Here is a 15,551-nt window from a genome sequence, read left to right as displayed (position 1 = left end):
TTCTCCTAACCCCAGCTGGTGAGTGGCATTTGTTTGTTTGTTGTAATGAATGCCTTTGACATGTCTTTATGTGAACATTTGTCCCTCAGGATGTGGAAGTTGAATGGGAAAGGCATTCAAAAGCTTATTGCTTCGAGCAATCCTTTTGAACCTTCATGTTGTTTTGAGCAGACCAGTGTGCTCTAACAAAGCTTGTGCTAGATTGGTGAGCCAAGTTCTAGTTTAGGTTGTGGCTTTTTATTTGTCAAATTACTTTGTTTGCTAATACTAACAGGAGCAAGTGAAAGTAGTAGCACACATGGTAACCTAAGTAGCACACATGGTATCCTCACTGCTGGCCCTCTCTCACTAATGACAGTGACTGGCTGCACACTGAGGGGTTTTAGCTGAGGAATACTCTGATCTTTGACTTCCACCCAATGAGCCCATGGCATATGTAGTTTAGTAGTAATCTTGAGGCAGGCAATGTAGATTGTCCATGTAACCAGTTAAAATAAAAAAAATCTTAATGTTTGGATTGGAAAGTATTGGATTAAAGGCTGAATTTAAGGATTGGGGTTTTTTGGCTAGCGTTTTACACATATGGACCGAAGAAAGTTTTTTTTAAAATTTTTGTTTAATGTGGGATTTTAAAAAGGACTGAATAGAGCGGAACCTTTTCTAGTAGTGCTTTGACATTGAGTGAGGTGATATTGGAACAGACACAATTTGACTTTAGTAAACAGCCTTAGGCCAAAACGTATTATGGATTGATCTGTGTTGTGAGTGATTAGGCAACTCCTTGAGTACGAGCTAAGAGGACGGGGGATGTTGTTTTATATAATAAAGGATTTTTTATTAACTATTTCTCATTCACCAGGCAATACGAGCCTCTTGGGTTAAATAGCATAACTGGATTTGAAATTTATGAAGGGACACTGTTGGGGGGAGGTTCCCATTTTTCCCAAGAATCAGGTGTTAATTGCAGCCTTGGACAACATACCAGACTTAATGGATCACTAGTTTGATCTTCTGCATTCACCACACAACAAGGGCCAAGTTGAAGCAGCTGTATTCCCTCAAGAGCAATCTGGATACAATTTTGAAAACAAATTGGTGCTGTTCCCAAGGAGTGGTTGGTGCAGCTGAAGGCAAGGGGAAACAAAGATGCCCTTGTCATTTTTTTGGTCCTGAAGGCAGCTCTTCACAGGATTGTGAATAGCCTCAAGGTCCTGTTACAGAAGTCAAGGGCTACGTCTAGACTGGCATGATTTTCCAGAAATGCTTTTAAGCACTTTTTGCAGAAAAGCATCCGTGCCAATCTAGATGCGCTTTTCTGCAAAAAAGCCCCGATCGCCATTTTCTCAATCGAGGCTTTTTTGCGGAAAACAAATCTGAGCTGTCTACACTGGCCCTTTTGCACAAAAGTTTTGCGCAAAAGGACTTTTGCCCGAATGGGAGCAGCATAGTATTTCCGCAAGAACGCTGACAATCTTACATGAGACCGTCAGTGCTTTTCCGGAAATTCAAGCGGCCAGTGTAAACAGCTGGCAAGTTTTTCCGGGAAAGCAGCTGATTTTCTGGAAAAACTGGCCAGTTTAGATACAGCCAAGGATTGCTAGGGCACATGAGATCCTCATTCATAGGATCATAGAATACTAGAACTGAAAGGGACCTTGAGAGATCATCAAGTCCAGTCCCCTGCCCTTACGGCAGGACCAAACACTATCTAGATCATCCCTGATAGATATCTGTCCAACCTGCTCTTAAATATCTCCAGTGGAGTCATGGGGAACAGGGGATGCGGAGAAGCCACTATAGCAGTTTTGTGGTATATCTAGATTTCTCTACATAGTGGCGATTATCTGGAGTTAGAGCCACTTTGTGTGAGTAAAGGGGCTAGGATAGATGCCTTTGTGTATTTAACACTCTAAGACAAATTAGTAATTAGTAGGAGTTGTAAGCACTATGCAACTTGTGAGAATGCCCTGCCCCGCCCCGCCCCTACCCATATTCGACAGATTCTCAGAATGATCCACTCAGAAAGCCTTCAATGAGAGGAACTACCAGGAACACCTCTTCACAGAAAGAAGTAAAGGGTGTCAGTGGCATCTGGCTGGGGACAGAGCCGAAAGGGTGGCGTGAGTATCAAGGAGGAGAAATAAAGGATGATCTGTTCAGCCAATAACATTCCTGGTTTTGCTGTTTATCCTATTGTCCACTAACTTAAGGAGTGGCACTGGAATGATAGAGTGCCCTACTTTACTGAATGGCAGGCACTGTAATATCAAATATCTAATGTGCTTGAAAAGGGACAGAAGATATGAAGTGGGAAAAAGAGAACAAGAATCCAAGCCTCCGGGTGAGAGCATCACTTTTGTGAAGAAGATGGGGGAAGGGAGCCAGCACACAAGGGAACTGTTTGAATAGGAACTGCCTCAGAGTTGGAACAGAGCCCAGGTAGAGATTCTGGGTACCTTGAGATCCATATCATTCCAAACTACAATGGTTACGACTGAAACGGATTAAACAGAGAGTCTGATAAAGGGAACATATAGTTCCTTCCACACAACAGCTTGTACAAGATAAACTGCAAATGCATGTGGGTAGATGTCAGGAAAGTGTATTGGCTGGATGTGGGGATGGGGGAACTTATCAAGTGGTGCTGTTCCTTGAGGCACTATCTAATCAGCTAAGACACAGTGTGTCTGGTGTTAACTGATCACAATAAAAGATGTCTGATGAACAAAGATTTGGAAACAAGGGCAATTGGTAGGCAAGGATGGCAGCCACGTTTGCAGCAAAGTACAGGAAAGACTAAGATCTAATGCATAAATGCAGCTGGGTAAACACTAGTTGGTCCATCTTATTACAATGATTGCACCTCCGCTCGTTGGTTACCCTGTTTCCAAATTTCAAGTCACTTCCTGCCAGCAAGCAAAACCAGTGGCAATGCTCATATTGGAATGTTATTGCACCAACAGTCATTCAGACAGAAGTCTGTTGGTCCTGCAAAACTATCCAAGGTCTCAGTGTTCATTTTTTTTATGGGACTCTTCATTTTCCTCACTGAGGCTACGTCTACACTGGCATGATTTTCCGGAAATTCTTTTAACGGAAAAGTTTTCTGTTAAAAGCATTTTCAGAAAAGTGCGTCTAGATTGGCAGGACGCTTTTCTGGATAAGCACTTTTTGTGGAAAAGCGTCCGTGGCCAATCTAGACGCGCTTTTCTGCAAAAAAGCCCCGATCGCCATTTTCGCGATCAGGGCTTTTTTGCGGAAAACAGTACTGTGCTGTCTACACTGGCCCTCTTGTGCAAAAGTCTTTCGGAAAAAGACTTTTGCCCAAATGGGAGCAGCATAGTATTTCCGGAAAATCACTGACGATCTTACATGAGATCGTCAGTGCTTTTCCGGAAATTCAAGCAGCCAGTGTAGACAGCTGGCAAGTTTTTCCAGAAAAACGGCTGATTTTCTGGAAAAACTTGCCAGTCTAGACACAGCCTGAATGTTTTTTGTCCCAGGAGTATATTATGTTAAATTGTTGCTGATGGAACAAAGTATGTCATGGGGAGAATACTCTAGGTGGGAGAGTCCATTTCACACTGGCACAGAACTCTGTGAATAACAAGAAAACTCACATAACCTAAAAGTATAATGTCCAGCAGTTTTGGCAGAAGTAAAATCAGGGTTTGTGTGCAATGTAAAACACAACTTTACAGAGCTCAGAAAGACAATACAGAGAAATATGCTGATTTTTATTTTTTTTAAATGGTGTGTGTGTATCCATATCCACACACAAATTACAGATAGATCTCAGGTTTCTGACAAGTTCGCAGAGCAATCTCAGCATCAGAAACCTTGGGCACTGCTGAGTTTATTTATACATAATGCAATCTGTGCAAAGAGCTACGCTGTTTGTTATCAAAATTCTGTGGAGAGTCATTCAGGTCCACTGGTGCTGTTATCTACAGCCTAAGTAAGGCATGCCCTGACATTGCTCATTGCTGTTAGGATAGCTTTAAAGGGATTGAAAGAGACAGTCTGGAGCAATAATTTTCTTTACCATTTTTTTTCTTCATCTGTCACTAAAACAGAACAATGCCTAAAGAATGTGGGAAATGAAAACCTGTTTATTGCTCGTAAACATGACACCAGATATTCCTGGATATTTGATAGCCATTGAAAATTATCTGAATTATATGAAAAATATTAAGCATATTGTGATTTTTACTCTTACTTTGTAAAGGCTTCTGGTTTTCCCAAAGGCGGAGTCACCAATCAACTGTTAGACCTCAAAAGCTTATTAAAAATTACTATGCTCTCCTCTCCCCACCCTTTACCAAACTGCTTTGGCATGGCAGCAGGAACATTTTTAAAACAACCTCTAGGGACTCCAACACTTGATTAGTTTGGTATGATTTGTTTTTGATGAGCCTATGTTACCCATGATTTATCACTTTATTTTCCTCTAGGTGCTTTAAAAAAATAAAGTCTATTAATCATCCCAGCAACGTATTACATATTATGATTACTGATCTGAAATTCTGGCTTAGCCTCCTCCCTTCATAAACACAGGTCTGCCCTTTTTACACTTTCTCCTTTCCCAGTCCCCTGGGCCTCACCTCTCCTCTTGAATTCACAAGAATTATTACCAGTAGCTCTGGCAGTCTCACTAACACTTTAGGGGATTGTAGCAGGTTGTCTTGATTACAATATGTGATTTAGATTTTGTTTTCCTTAACCTGCTCCAGCCTAAGTCCCCCTCAGGACCTCTCCCTTTCTTAATTGAGGGGCCAATCCTGTAGGGTGCTGAGCCCTTTCAAGTGCTTTTGAAATCAATAGGAAACTCCACACCTTGTTGGCTTGGCCTCTATTAATGCAATAAGCATCCTGTTATAATTGATAACTGTTTAGTGAATGCTGAAGCAGAGTAACTGTGAAGCATTTCCATCTTCTCCTTGCCATCTGCTGGCAGTCTTTCCAATGGAGTAGTGTGCCTGTACTTTGTTCTTGCTTCATAATTATACAGCTTGTTCTTGTTAGCAAAGGCTGTACAAGAAAACAACACATACTTTATCTTCTGACTTTGCCTCTATTTGTCTTATTTGCTGAGCCTACTCATTGCCCGAGGTCCTTTGTAACTCACTTCTTCTGCGCCTCTTTCCTCTTGCTCAGACTCAGCATCCCGCTCCCAATCAGACCTCTTTCACTCTAGCCTGATCCTGCACTTCTACTGCTGCCCAGACCCTGAACCCTCACCTCACCCTGCACTCCAGTCCTCTCCTGCACCCTACCTCCCACCCAGACCCTAGCTCCCACTCACACCCTGAACCCCCATTTCACTTCTGCACCCTACCTTCCACCCAGAACCTGCAACCCCACCCTCAGCCCGCTCCCTGGAAGCCTCCACCCACACACCAAACCCCTGATTTTGGCCATATGCCATAGCCTAGGGTGGGCCCATAAAATCTAATAGCCAGGATCCCCAGAAGAGTTAATCTGGCCCTTGGGGATTGGCGCCTCCTCGCAGGGCTGGAGTGTGAGGGGAACTTTGGTGCCCCGAGATACATAAGTGAGGTGAGTGTAACTTTTTAAAAATTATTTCTGCTTACCACCTGGAGGCCATGTCTGAGGTTTTATTTGGGGTTTTTGCTTCGTATTTATGTGTGGCCCCCGCCCAATTTTTCTGTGGATCAATGGCCCCAGTCCAAAGGTTTCCCACCCAGATCTAGTTTGATTCCAGTATAACTCAAATCAGAAAACCTCTCCCAGGAATTAGAACCTCACTCAATAATAGTAATTTTTGTAACTCATGAATTCTCTGTGAATCTTAGTTATTTCACCTTGTCATTTTTTTGCAAGAAATATATTCATTTTCCATGTGCCAAATAATAAAAAAGTCTGAGAAAAAGTGACAGAAAAATGAGATCAAAATGATGCTATGTTTTCTCCAGTGTTAGGGTAGCTGACTAGTATAACTATATTTGTCATATACTTTTTCAGGTGACATAACTGAGAGAAATGCATTTGCAGGCAAGATGGGAGTTATAAGATGCAAGTAGTTTATGCGGACACCAGGATGTTAATTAATTCCACTATGGTATGAAGTATGCAGAAATGGCACAATCCTAAAGTTTAATTTCTGATTATTTTTGCCCTGAATTAAGCATTGTATTTAGATGAGCAACTGTAGCTTTTATTCTATTGCACTAGGATTGAAAAATCTCCATTGCTGCTTAAGAGTCAGTATCACAATGCAAAACACAATGGAAGGGTGCTTCATGAATCAGCATAATGCAGAAAGCAGACTTGTGAGGGAGGAAGCAGACTTACCTGGCAGAAAAATCGTTCAGAATGTCAATACATTAAACTTTATTGGGAGCATAGGCAGGGGTGAGGTGGAGTATTGTCATGCTGGAAGATGATGAGAGGTGTTAAGATGGAAAGTGCTATTGACCTACAGACAATTGCTGCTGGGCCCTACTGGCAGGACTGATGACGGGGGTGAGGGACACAAAAGGGCAGTTGCCACAGGGTCTGGTGATTGAAAAGATCCTGGCGCTCCTGCCTGTCACTATTGCAGCAGCGGTGGCCAGAGCCCTGGGCCCTTCAAATTGCTGCCTGAACCCAGAAGCTCTTGGCTGCCATTGCTGCAGTCTCAGAGCTCCTGGTTGCCACTATTGGGCTAGCTGAAGCAGTCTAGGGGCCCAGAGCCACCTGCCACCCTTCCCTACTTAGCCTGGGGCAGACAGGGTTTTTGCAATGTACCAGTAACTCCTGGTGTTTCTTTTTACTCCTAAGGGCTCCCTTATTTTTTTCCCTTTTGGTTTTCTAATTTTCCCCCAAAATCAATAGGGTTCAGGCCACTGATACCTAGAACATTATCTGAAATGTTGGAATTGAGCGGATGTGGCATTCAAAATATATTGAGTCACAGACAAACAGCGACATGTAGGAGAGTTCAGTGTAAGTCCACCACAAGCTCAACCAAGTATATATTTTCATTCTGATTCACACTGCAACACTGTATAGTTTTAGTCCGATAGTTGTAGTTTAACTCCATCAGCATAAAACTGGAGTAATACCATGGAGACTCACATTTTGCGTGCATGACTTAAGCACAGAAGTTTGCAGGGCTACAATAGATCTTTATTCTAGGAGCACATAAAACATCAACATCTATAGTGAATTCTAACTAATATTTTATTTGGTAATTGTCTTTATAAATAAAGACATTTGATGCTTTTAACTTAGATATCTAATTCAAAAGGATACTACAAACACAAAGATAATATGCTAATACAAACACAAAGATATACCAAAGCTGTGTACTGAAGAAAGCATATTTTTACGCATTCCTTTCCCAGGGTTCAAGGTAATCCAAGCCAAGATGTGCAAAAATTTCATCCTCGCTTTTGGCTTTGAGAAATATCCTCTGCAAAGGGAGAAAAAAGGTTAATTTGAGCATTGAAGATTATTTGAATTAATGTTCTTGCTATTTGAAACTTAAGCTAGTCATTTTTTGACTAGTCCACTCTGACTCCCATAAGTGACTCATTTTCCCTTTACCACATCCATATGCAGAGTGATTACCTCTGGGAGATGGTAAGCAAAATGATTCCTTATGTTATAGAAGTGGACCAGTCTGCTTGTTCCACTCAGCTCCCATGACTAGTTTACATATTTTCATACTGATTTACATTCCCAGGCTAACTGCACAGGGATTAGGGCTTAATTTTTTTAAATGGAAGTTCATGTTTTCCTCCAGGGTTGACTTTCCTAACAAGTTCATCAATGTCATATGTATATGAACGTGACGTTTTCTCAAAGACATTTTCAAGCCAATTCCACACAGTTATGCTAATTATTTATGGGCAAAACTCAGCAATATTAGAGCTCCCCTAATTTCTATGTCTTACAGAAAGAAATTTCATGTGCCTGGAAAACTGGATTGGAAATTTTGTGGGACCAGGAAGGTATAGTTACAATTTTTCCCCAATAAACTTTTTACAGTAAAATTCACATTTGTTTTTACACGTGGGTACTTTATACGGTGTTGTAACATGGTGGCACAAAAACTAGGAGCAACATTTACTTTTAAAAAAGAAACAAAACCAGACAATGTGACAACTAAGTGGTATGGTAAAGCATTCACTTTTAGTAGTTACCAACCACTTTCACAAGCGTGGTGCAATATCAGTTAAAGATACAAAGCTTGCAAACTGTGGAGCCTACCATTTGGCGAAGTTTGGAAGTAAGACAGTTGTTCAGAAGTTAACCACTATCACCCGAGAGTCCTGCATAGATTAGATGTGCTACAACCAGAACCCCAGATCTAAAAGACATCAAACTAGGGTCCCATTAGGAGGGCCCAAACGAGGTTTACAGGGCCTTTCTAAAGAGGGATTTTTTTCCCAACATTTGGCCCCATGTAGACGGGGCTAAATGGCAGAAAAACCTCTTCTGGAAAAAAGCACGGAAGAAGGTATGCAAATGCGAGCACTAGTTGCATACCTCTTCCAAAAAACCCCCCCACAGTGTAGCCGTACTCTTAATCTGACAGAGTTTATGTTCCTTTCTATTTTCCTCACGAAGATTTAACATCCACTTTTTAAATTATGCCTTTTTATCTCTCACTGTTTCTTTTACTTGGTTGTTAAGCCTCATTGGCACTTTTTTTAGTCTTTTACTGTGTTTTTTAATTTGGGGTATACATTTAAGTTGGGCTTCTATTATGGTCTCTTTGAAAAGTGTCCAGGCATCTTGCAGGGATTTTACTTTTGTTGCTGTATATTTTAATTCCAGTTTAATTATCCTCCTTGTTTTTGTGTAGTTCCCCTTTCTGAAATTAAATGCCATGGTGTTGGACTGCTGAGAAGTTTTTCCCACCACAGGGATATTAAATTTTATTATATTATGGTCATTATTTCCAAGCAGTCCAGTTACATTTATCTCTTAGACCAGATCATTGGGGAAAGATATATGATTTCCATTTCACTGTTTCAAAATTATCAACTTGCTCATGAAGTAGTTACATAAAGCTCACCCAATATGCAGTTGAATGCATTCAACATACCTAAGTCATTTCTCTTTCAGCAAATTACTGCTATGTTGTGTAATAGTGTGTTTAACATTTTTCTGACCCAGTGGCATGAACCCTTAATGTGCAAGTGCTCTGTATAAAAAATCTAATTAACATTAATTAGCATTAGTATTTATTCTGAATTAACTATAACTTTGAATATAAAGATAATTTTAGAAACTGCACTAAATTTTATAGCCAACGCACATACCTATTGTCTCTCTCTGCTTCCATAGAGCGGCCTGCCTACACTGGTTTCCTACAAGACATGGGAGCTGTTTGGTTAGATCTTACAACCCAATTATTTGGAATTTATATGCCACAGGTTTGCTGCTGGGAAATTTTGTGTACCAACCGTACTGCACTATGGGCCTGATCTTACGCCCATTGATGATAATAGCAGTCTTTCTACTTGCTCTGGATCTATTGATTTCAATAATGCTTCTTCAAGTTTAAACCTGGTACTATGGCTATTGATGGTACATCACTTGTACATAATAGTAGCAAAGCATCACAATGTAGAATTGTTACATAGCTATGTCTGTGTGGCTAAGGAGATTCCATTACAAACAAGCCAAGTTAAAACTCAAGGGTAGAATTTGGCCCACTCATTCAGAGATTTATTTCACTCCAAATGAAATAAACTTGACACTCAATTTTTCTTTAGTAATTGTAGAGCAAGTATGGAGCTCTACTTTTTAAAAGGGAGATCATCCAATCTCCAGTCTTTCCATGTGAAATTTATAGCATATAAAGCATCCAAACTCTGGCAAGGCGCCCACAGGTCACAGAGTTGGAAATGTATTTTTGACAGTATGAATTAGCTGCAATTATCTTGCATCAACTATTAATTGTAAGTTACAAATTATATCTGCAGTAACAGAGGTTTCAAACACCAGCCCATTATGTTCCATTACTTTTTCAATTTAGTTTAAATGTTATGTTCTGAAATAAGAGAGGGATACAAAAAAATCTCATTAGAAAAAGATATTTTTTTCTACATAGGGAGAAATGTAGGCATGCCAGAAAAGACAAATCTAAGAAGACAGAAAAATGAGAATACCCACACATAGCCCTTAAATCTCTACCCAGCACTATAATGGCATTCCGGATATTTATCCTCCATAGAATGATACACTGCAACTGAGTTACAAAACATCAGCTGGGCAGCCTTCCAAAACTGCAACACATTTGCAAGCAGCATCACTGCTTTCTGGGCAGGTGCAGTGCTTCTGGGAATAACATAAAAAACCTAGTGGCTCCCATCATCCACTACTATTCAGAATGGCTGGGGGTAACCAACTCAGTATTCTGATCACCAGGGTAATTGGAAGGACTCCCATTTTCCAAAGCCTACTTTTCTTCTCTCTCTTTGTTTATTGAGACAAGTTTCAGAGGGAGAGCAGTGTTAGTCTGTTTAAGAAAAAATAACCAGGAGCCCCATTACATTACATTATATGGAGGACCAGTGGTAAAAAAGGATTCCCAGTCCCTATTCATACTTAGTCTGATGATGTCAAGTTTTCATATGAATTCCAGCTCTGCAGTTTCAAGCTGAAGGCTGTTTTTGAAAGTTTTTTTTGCTCAAGTGTCCACCTTAATTAAATTAGCCTCATTAGCACTTCCATCTTTGTATGTATGTATAAATCCATGCCAAATGAAGATTCCACTTCATGTGTCTGATGAAATGAGCTGCAACCCACAAAAGCTTATGCCCAAATGAACTTGTTAATCTTTAAGGGTGCATCTGCATTGCACTGTTATTCTGGAATAATGACTTATTCTGGAAAAACAATACTACTGTCCACGCAACAATTGCATTATTTTGAAAGAAAATCGAAATATTGGAGGGCTTTTTCTGACATTGGTAAACCTGATTCCATGAGGAATAACACCTCTTCCGGAAAAAGTTCTTTTGGAAGAGGGTGTGTGAGAATGCTCCACTGCTGCAATGTCGAAATAGCTCCTCACCAGGGCCATTCTAAGTCATTCCTCCCGAGTGCCTCCTGGGGCAACCACATTCGGGGAACCTGCCTCACACTAATTTTGAGACTTCCCTGTACTGTGGGTGCTCTATTTCGAAATAAGCTCTTCCGGAAGATATCTTCTGGAATAGCTTTTTCCGAAAGAAGCTTTTAGTGTAGACGTACCCTAAGGTGCCACCAGATTCCTCATTATTTTTCCTTTATTGAGTTATTTTTAAAATGCAAGCAGAATTGTGTCACTCACTTCTGGATAATAATAGGAAGCAAAACATGAATGGATCATGGCATATGTGCAGCACAGTAGATGAAGATGATCAGACATTAATTTTCTGTTAACACTGAGGGCATATCTATACAGCAGGGCTAAAGCCGAAATAAGCTATGCAACTTGAGCCACATCAATTGTGTAGCTTAATTCAAAATAGCTTATTTAGGCTTTTGGCGCTGCCTACAGAGCAGGAAGTCTGGGGCAGAGCACTCTTCCTCCAACTTTCCTTACTCCTCGCAAAATGAGAGTTACAGGAGTCGGAGTAAGAAATCCTGCAGCTTAAAATTATTTTGACATGATGTTGAAATAATTGCTTGTAGTGTAGATGTGAACTATGTTATTTCGGAATAACACTGCTGTGTCAACGTAGGTGGTGTGTGCTTTGGTTTGATTGTATAATAACGATTTTTCAGTTTAATAAACTGTTAAAATCATCCAATTAAAAAATCAAAAAGCAGTTGATACAACGATATCCACTGCTCCATGTGGGAGGACAGGACTTGGATGATTTTGTTAGCATGCATGAATCATTGCAGAAACCTGAAATGCGTTCCTAAATGTATGGCCATCTGTTACGGATGCTCTTTATTGGAAGCATTTCACGTCTTCTGAACCTCAAACTATTTCGCATTTCTGTAACACAATAGAATCCCACTTTTGTTCCCACGTATAGAGATGCTATTTCTGTGAGTACTACTCATCTCATTTGCTTGACAGGAATTTTCTAATACAAGGAGTTGATGCTGACAACTCTTTTCAGTAGCTACAACCTATGTCTCTAAATGAATCTCTAGCTGGCACCTGCCAAATACTTTAGCTGTATGACTGGTATTAATGTAAATCATAACCTATTATGCTGCTTCTTTGTCAATCTGTACAACTAATACTATGACTCATATTTGATTATTACAATCAGCAATCAACACTGTTCTTTTCCTTTTTGTTTCCCTACCTCACCCACCTCGGGTTTTTCCCCACTCCTTTTTGCTCAAGAAGAAAAGTAAATAATGAACTGCCTGCTTCCTTGTGAAGTTTTTAAAGCTCCTTACCAATATTCAACAGAACCAAGATGCATTTCCAATCATCATTATTGATTACACTTACAAAAAACAGTGGGTTGTAGCAACTGGTATTTCCTGCCTCTTATCCCATCTGATCAAATCTGTTATTTCAGTGTACGGAAAGATTAAATTCATGGTTGAAAAAATGACCATTAAGTACACTTAATATAGATCATCTGCCTTCCAAATGTTTTCTTGCATGAATTGCTACTTCTTATTTTCATTGTGGCATTAATTATCTTTAATAAAAGTGAAGAAGAGAGCCAACTCACTCAGCTAGCACTATTTGATGATTTCCTATTACTATTCCCAAAGTTCAATCAGATAGCATGTTATTTTTACTGTTAGTTTGTTTAAACTCATTCAATTCTATGGAGCCAGCTAGACCAACATTTCTCAAACTGGGGTTCACATGCCCCGCTGGTCAACTCACCCCTTCCTGGAGCTGAGGCAGGCTACCTACAAACACAACTCCTGAAAGCAGCCATCAGATCCTTAAGGTCCACAGGCTCATGGGCAGCCAGTAAGGTTCTTCACATTACTCCTGCCCAAGTACCAGCTCTGTAGCTCCCACTGGCCAGGAACTTTGCACCGAGGGGCCATAGGGACCTGGCAGCTCTGTCCTGGGAGCCATGGTAAGCACAGCCAGGACCCGCTCACTCCCTCCCCCATTCCAACCCCGTGTCCTAGCCTGGAGCCCCTTCCTGTTTCCAAAACCCCTCATGGCAGGTCCCAATGCAGAGCCTGCCCCCTCCGCTGGACCCCTCACCTCCCTTGTACACACCAAACCCCTGTGCCAGCCCAGAGACCCCTTCCATACCCCAAACTCCTCATTCCCAACCCCACCCCAGAGCCCACAGATCCAGTCCTGAAACCTGTATCTCAATTCCCAGTGAAAGTGAGTGAGTGCGGGGCAAAGTGAGCAACACACAGCAGTGGGATGGAATGAGCAGAGTCAAGGCCCCAAAGAAGGACAAAACAAAAATGTCCTTGAACATTTTTAAATTGTAATGGGAGTAGAGAAGTTACTCACCCTGTGAAGTAACGATTGTTCTTCGAGATGTGCCCCGTGGGTGCTCCACTCTAGGTGTCGGGTCCCGTCCCGGCGCCGCAGCTCGGAGACTTTTCATAGCCGTGCTCCCGCCGGCTCGCGCATGCGTGATTCACCAGGATAGCGTTCGCGCCTTTGATCAGCCGCGCGCGAGCCGGCAACCGTCCGTTCCTCTCATCCGCTCATCTGAAAGAGACAACAAGAAGAGAAATTTTCCCGGAGCGGGGAGGAAGGGCGGGTCGTGGAGCACCCACGGGGCACATCTCGAAGAACAATCGTTACTTCACAGGGTGAGTAACTTCTCTTTCTTCTTCGAGTGGCCCCGTGGGTGCTCCACTCTAGGTGACTTCAGAGCAGTACATAGAGCAGAATCACAGCGCTCCGGAACCAAGACTATTAGCACGGTTTAGTACTGCTGTAGCCACGGAGAAATCTGAAGCAAAGTGTTCTACTATAGCGTAATGTTTTATAAAAGTTTCATATGAAGACCATGTTGCTGCTCTACAAATGTCGCGAAATGACACTCCACTGAGGAAGGCCGTAGTGGCAGCCACTGCCCTAGTTGAATGAGCTTTAGGGCGAGAGGGGAGAGGCTTCCCTCGCAGCGAATGACACATCGATATACATAAGACTATGAGCTTAGAAATGCGCTGAGAAGTTAAAGGCTGTCCTTTCGAGTGGCCCGCTATCGCAACCAACAGACGGTCCGTTTTCCTAAAGCCCCGTGTTCTGTCGATGTAGAACGCCAATGCCCTTCTCACGTCTAGAGTATGTAAGAGCGCTGCTTGAGTTGAGGTATGAGGTTTCGGAAAGAAGCACGGTAAGACCACCGGTTCATTTATGTGGAATTCAGAAGACACCTTCGGAATAAAAGCTGGGTGGGTCCTCAAGGTTACTGATTCTTTCGAGAAAACTGTGTATGGCGGAGAGGCCATGAAGGCTGCTATCTCACTCACTCTGCGAGCTGAGGTGAGGGCTAGGAGAAAAACCAGTTTGAGCGTAAGTAAGTGTAGTGTTACTGTTGCTAAGGGCTCGAAAGGGGGACGAGTCAAAGTTTGTAGGACCAGGTCCAGATTCCATGCGGGGGGGGGGAGGTCTCCGCGGGGGATGGAGATTCAAGAGCCCCTTCAGAAATCTCTTCGTAGTGGGGTGAGCAAACAACGAACTATCACCAACCCTATGATGAAATGCATTAATTGCTGCCAGATGCACCCGTAGTGATGCAATTGTCAAACCGTTGTCATGAAGTTGCAAGAGATAGTCCAGTACGCAAGGTAAAGGTGCAGAACGCGAGTCCACTTTATTGTCTGCACACCAGGTTTGGAACTTTGCCCACTTAGCTGTGTAAGCAATACGAGTAGATTGTTTCCGGCTATGCATCAACACTTGTTTGACTCGTTGGGAGCAGGATTGCTTGGAATCGGTAAACCAGTCAGCATCCACGCAGTGAGGTGTAGGACCTCCGGTCGTGGGTGACTGAGGAATCCGTTGTCCTGGGTCAACAGATTCGGAAGGGAAGGTAGAGGATATGGGACTCTCACTGACATCTGGTGAAGCGTTGAGAACCAAGGCTGGCGAGCCCATGCTGGCGCGAGAAGAATTACCCGAGCTTTGTCTACGTTGATCTTTTCGAGAACTCTGGGAATTAACACTAATGGTGGGAAAGCATACAGTAACGACGTCCCCCAATGGAGCAGGAAGGCGTCCCCCAGCGAATGACGTCCTATCCCGGCTCTTGAACAATAATTGGGACATTTCGAATTGAGTTCTGTCGCAAACAGGTCTATCGCTGGAAATCCCACCGACCGAAGATGCGATTCAGTATGTCCGAGCGAATCTCCCACTCGTGGTCGTGTGGAAAGCGCCTGCTGAGAGAATCCGCTACTACATTGTCGGTACCCGGCAGGTAGGAAGCTGTTAGAACAGTGTTGTTGGTAATACACCAATTCCATAAACGGATGCTCTCCGTGCAAAGAGAACGGGATCGCGCCCCTCCTTGCTTGTTTATATAAAACATAGTCGCCATGTTGTCTGTTAAAATCCTTGTGGTTGTATTTCGAATGCGTGACTGAAAATGCCTGCACGCGTGTCGCACCGCTCTCAATTCTAGCACATTGATGTG

At 42.2% G+C, this 15,551-nt stretch overlaps 1 protein-coding gene across 2 annotated transcripts in view; it reads right to left on the bottom strand.

Annotated features, from left to right (window-relative positions):
* Positions 1 to 6,848: 6,848 nt before the first annotated feature.
* Positions 6,849 to 15,551, bottom strand: part of DNTT (DNA nucleotidylexotransferase) — a 189,770-nt gene continuing 181,067 nt past the window's right edge. For both annotated transcript variants that reach the window (XM_014581825.4, XM_025179755.3), the window contains exon 11: positions 6,849 to 7,417. In XM_014581825.4, the coding sequence (XP_014437311.3) occupies positions 7,331 to 7,417 (87 nt within the window). In that variant the 3' untranslated portion in view covers positions 6,849 to 7,330. The remainder of the gene's footprint in view (positions 7,418 to 15,551) is intronic.

This window comes from Pelodiscus sinensis, chromosome 8 (genome assembly GCF_052426305.1).
Source record: "Pelodiscus sinensis isolate ZL-2025 chromosome 8, ASM5242630v1, whole genome shotgun sequence".
Taxonomy (NCBI): domain Eukaryota; kingdom Metazoa; phylum Chordata; order Testudines; family Trionychidae; genus Pelodiscus; species Pelodiscus sinensis.
This window is presented reverse-complemented; position numbering and strand designations above follow the sequence as displayed.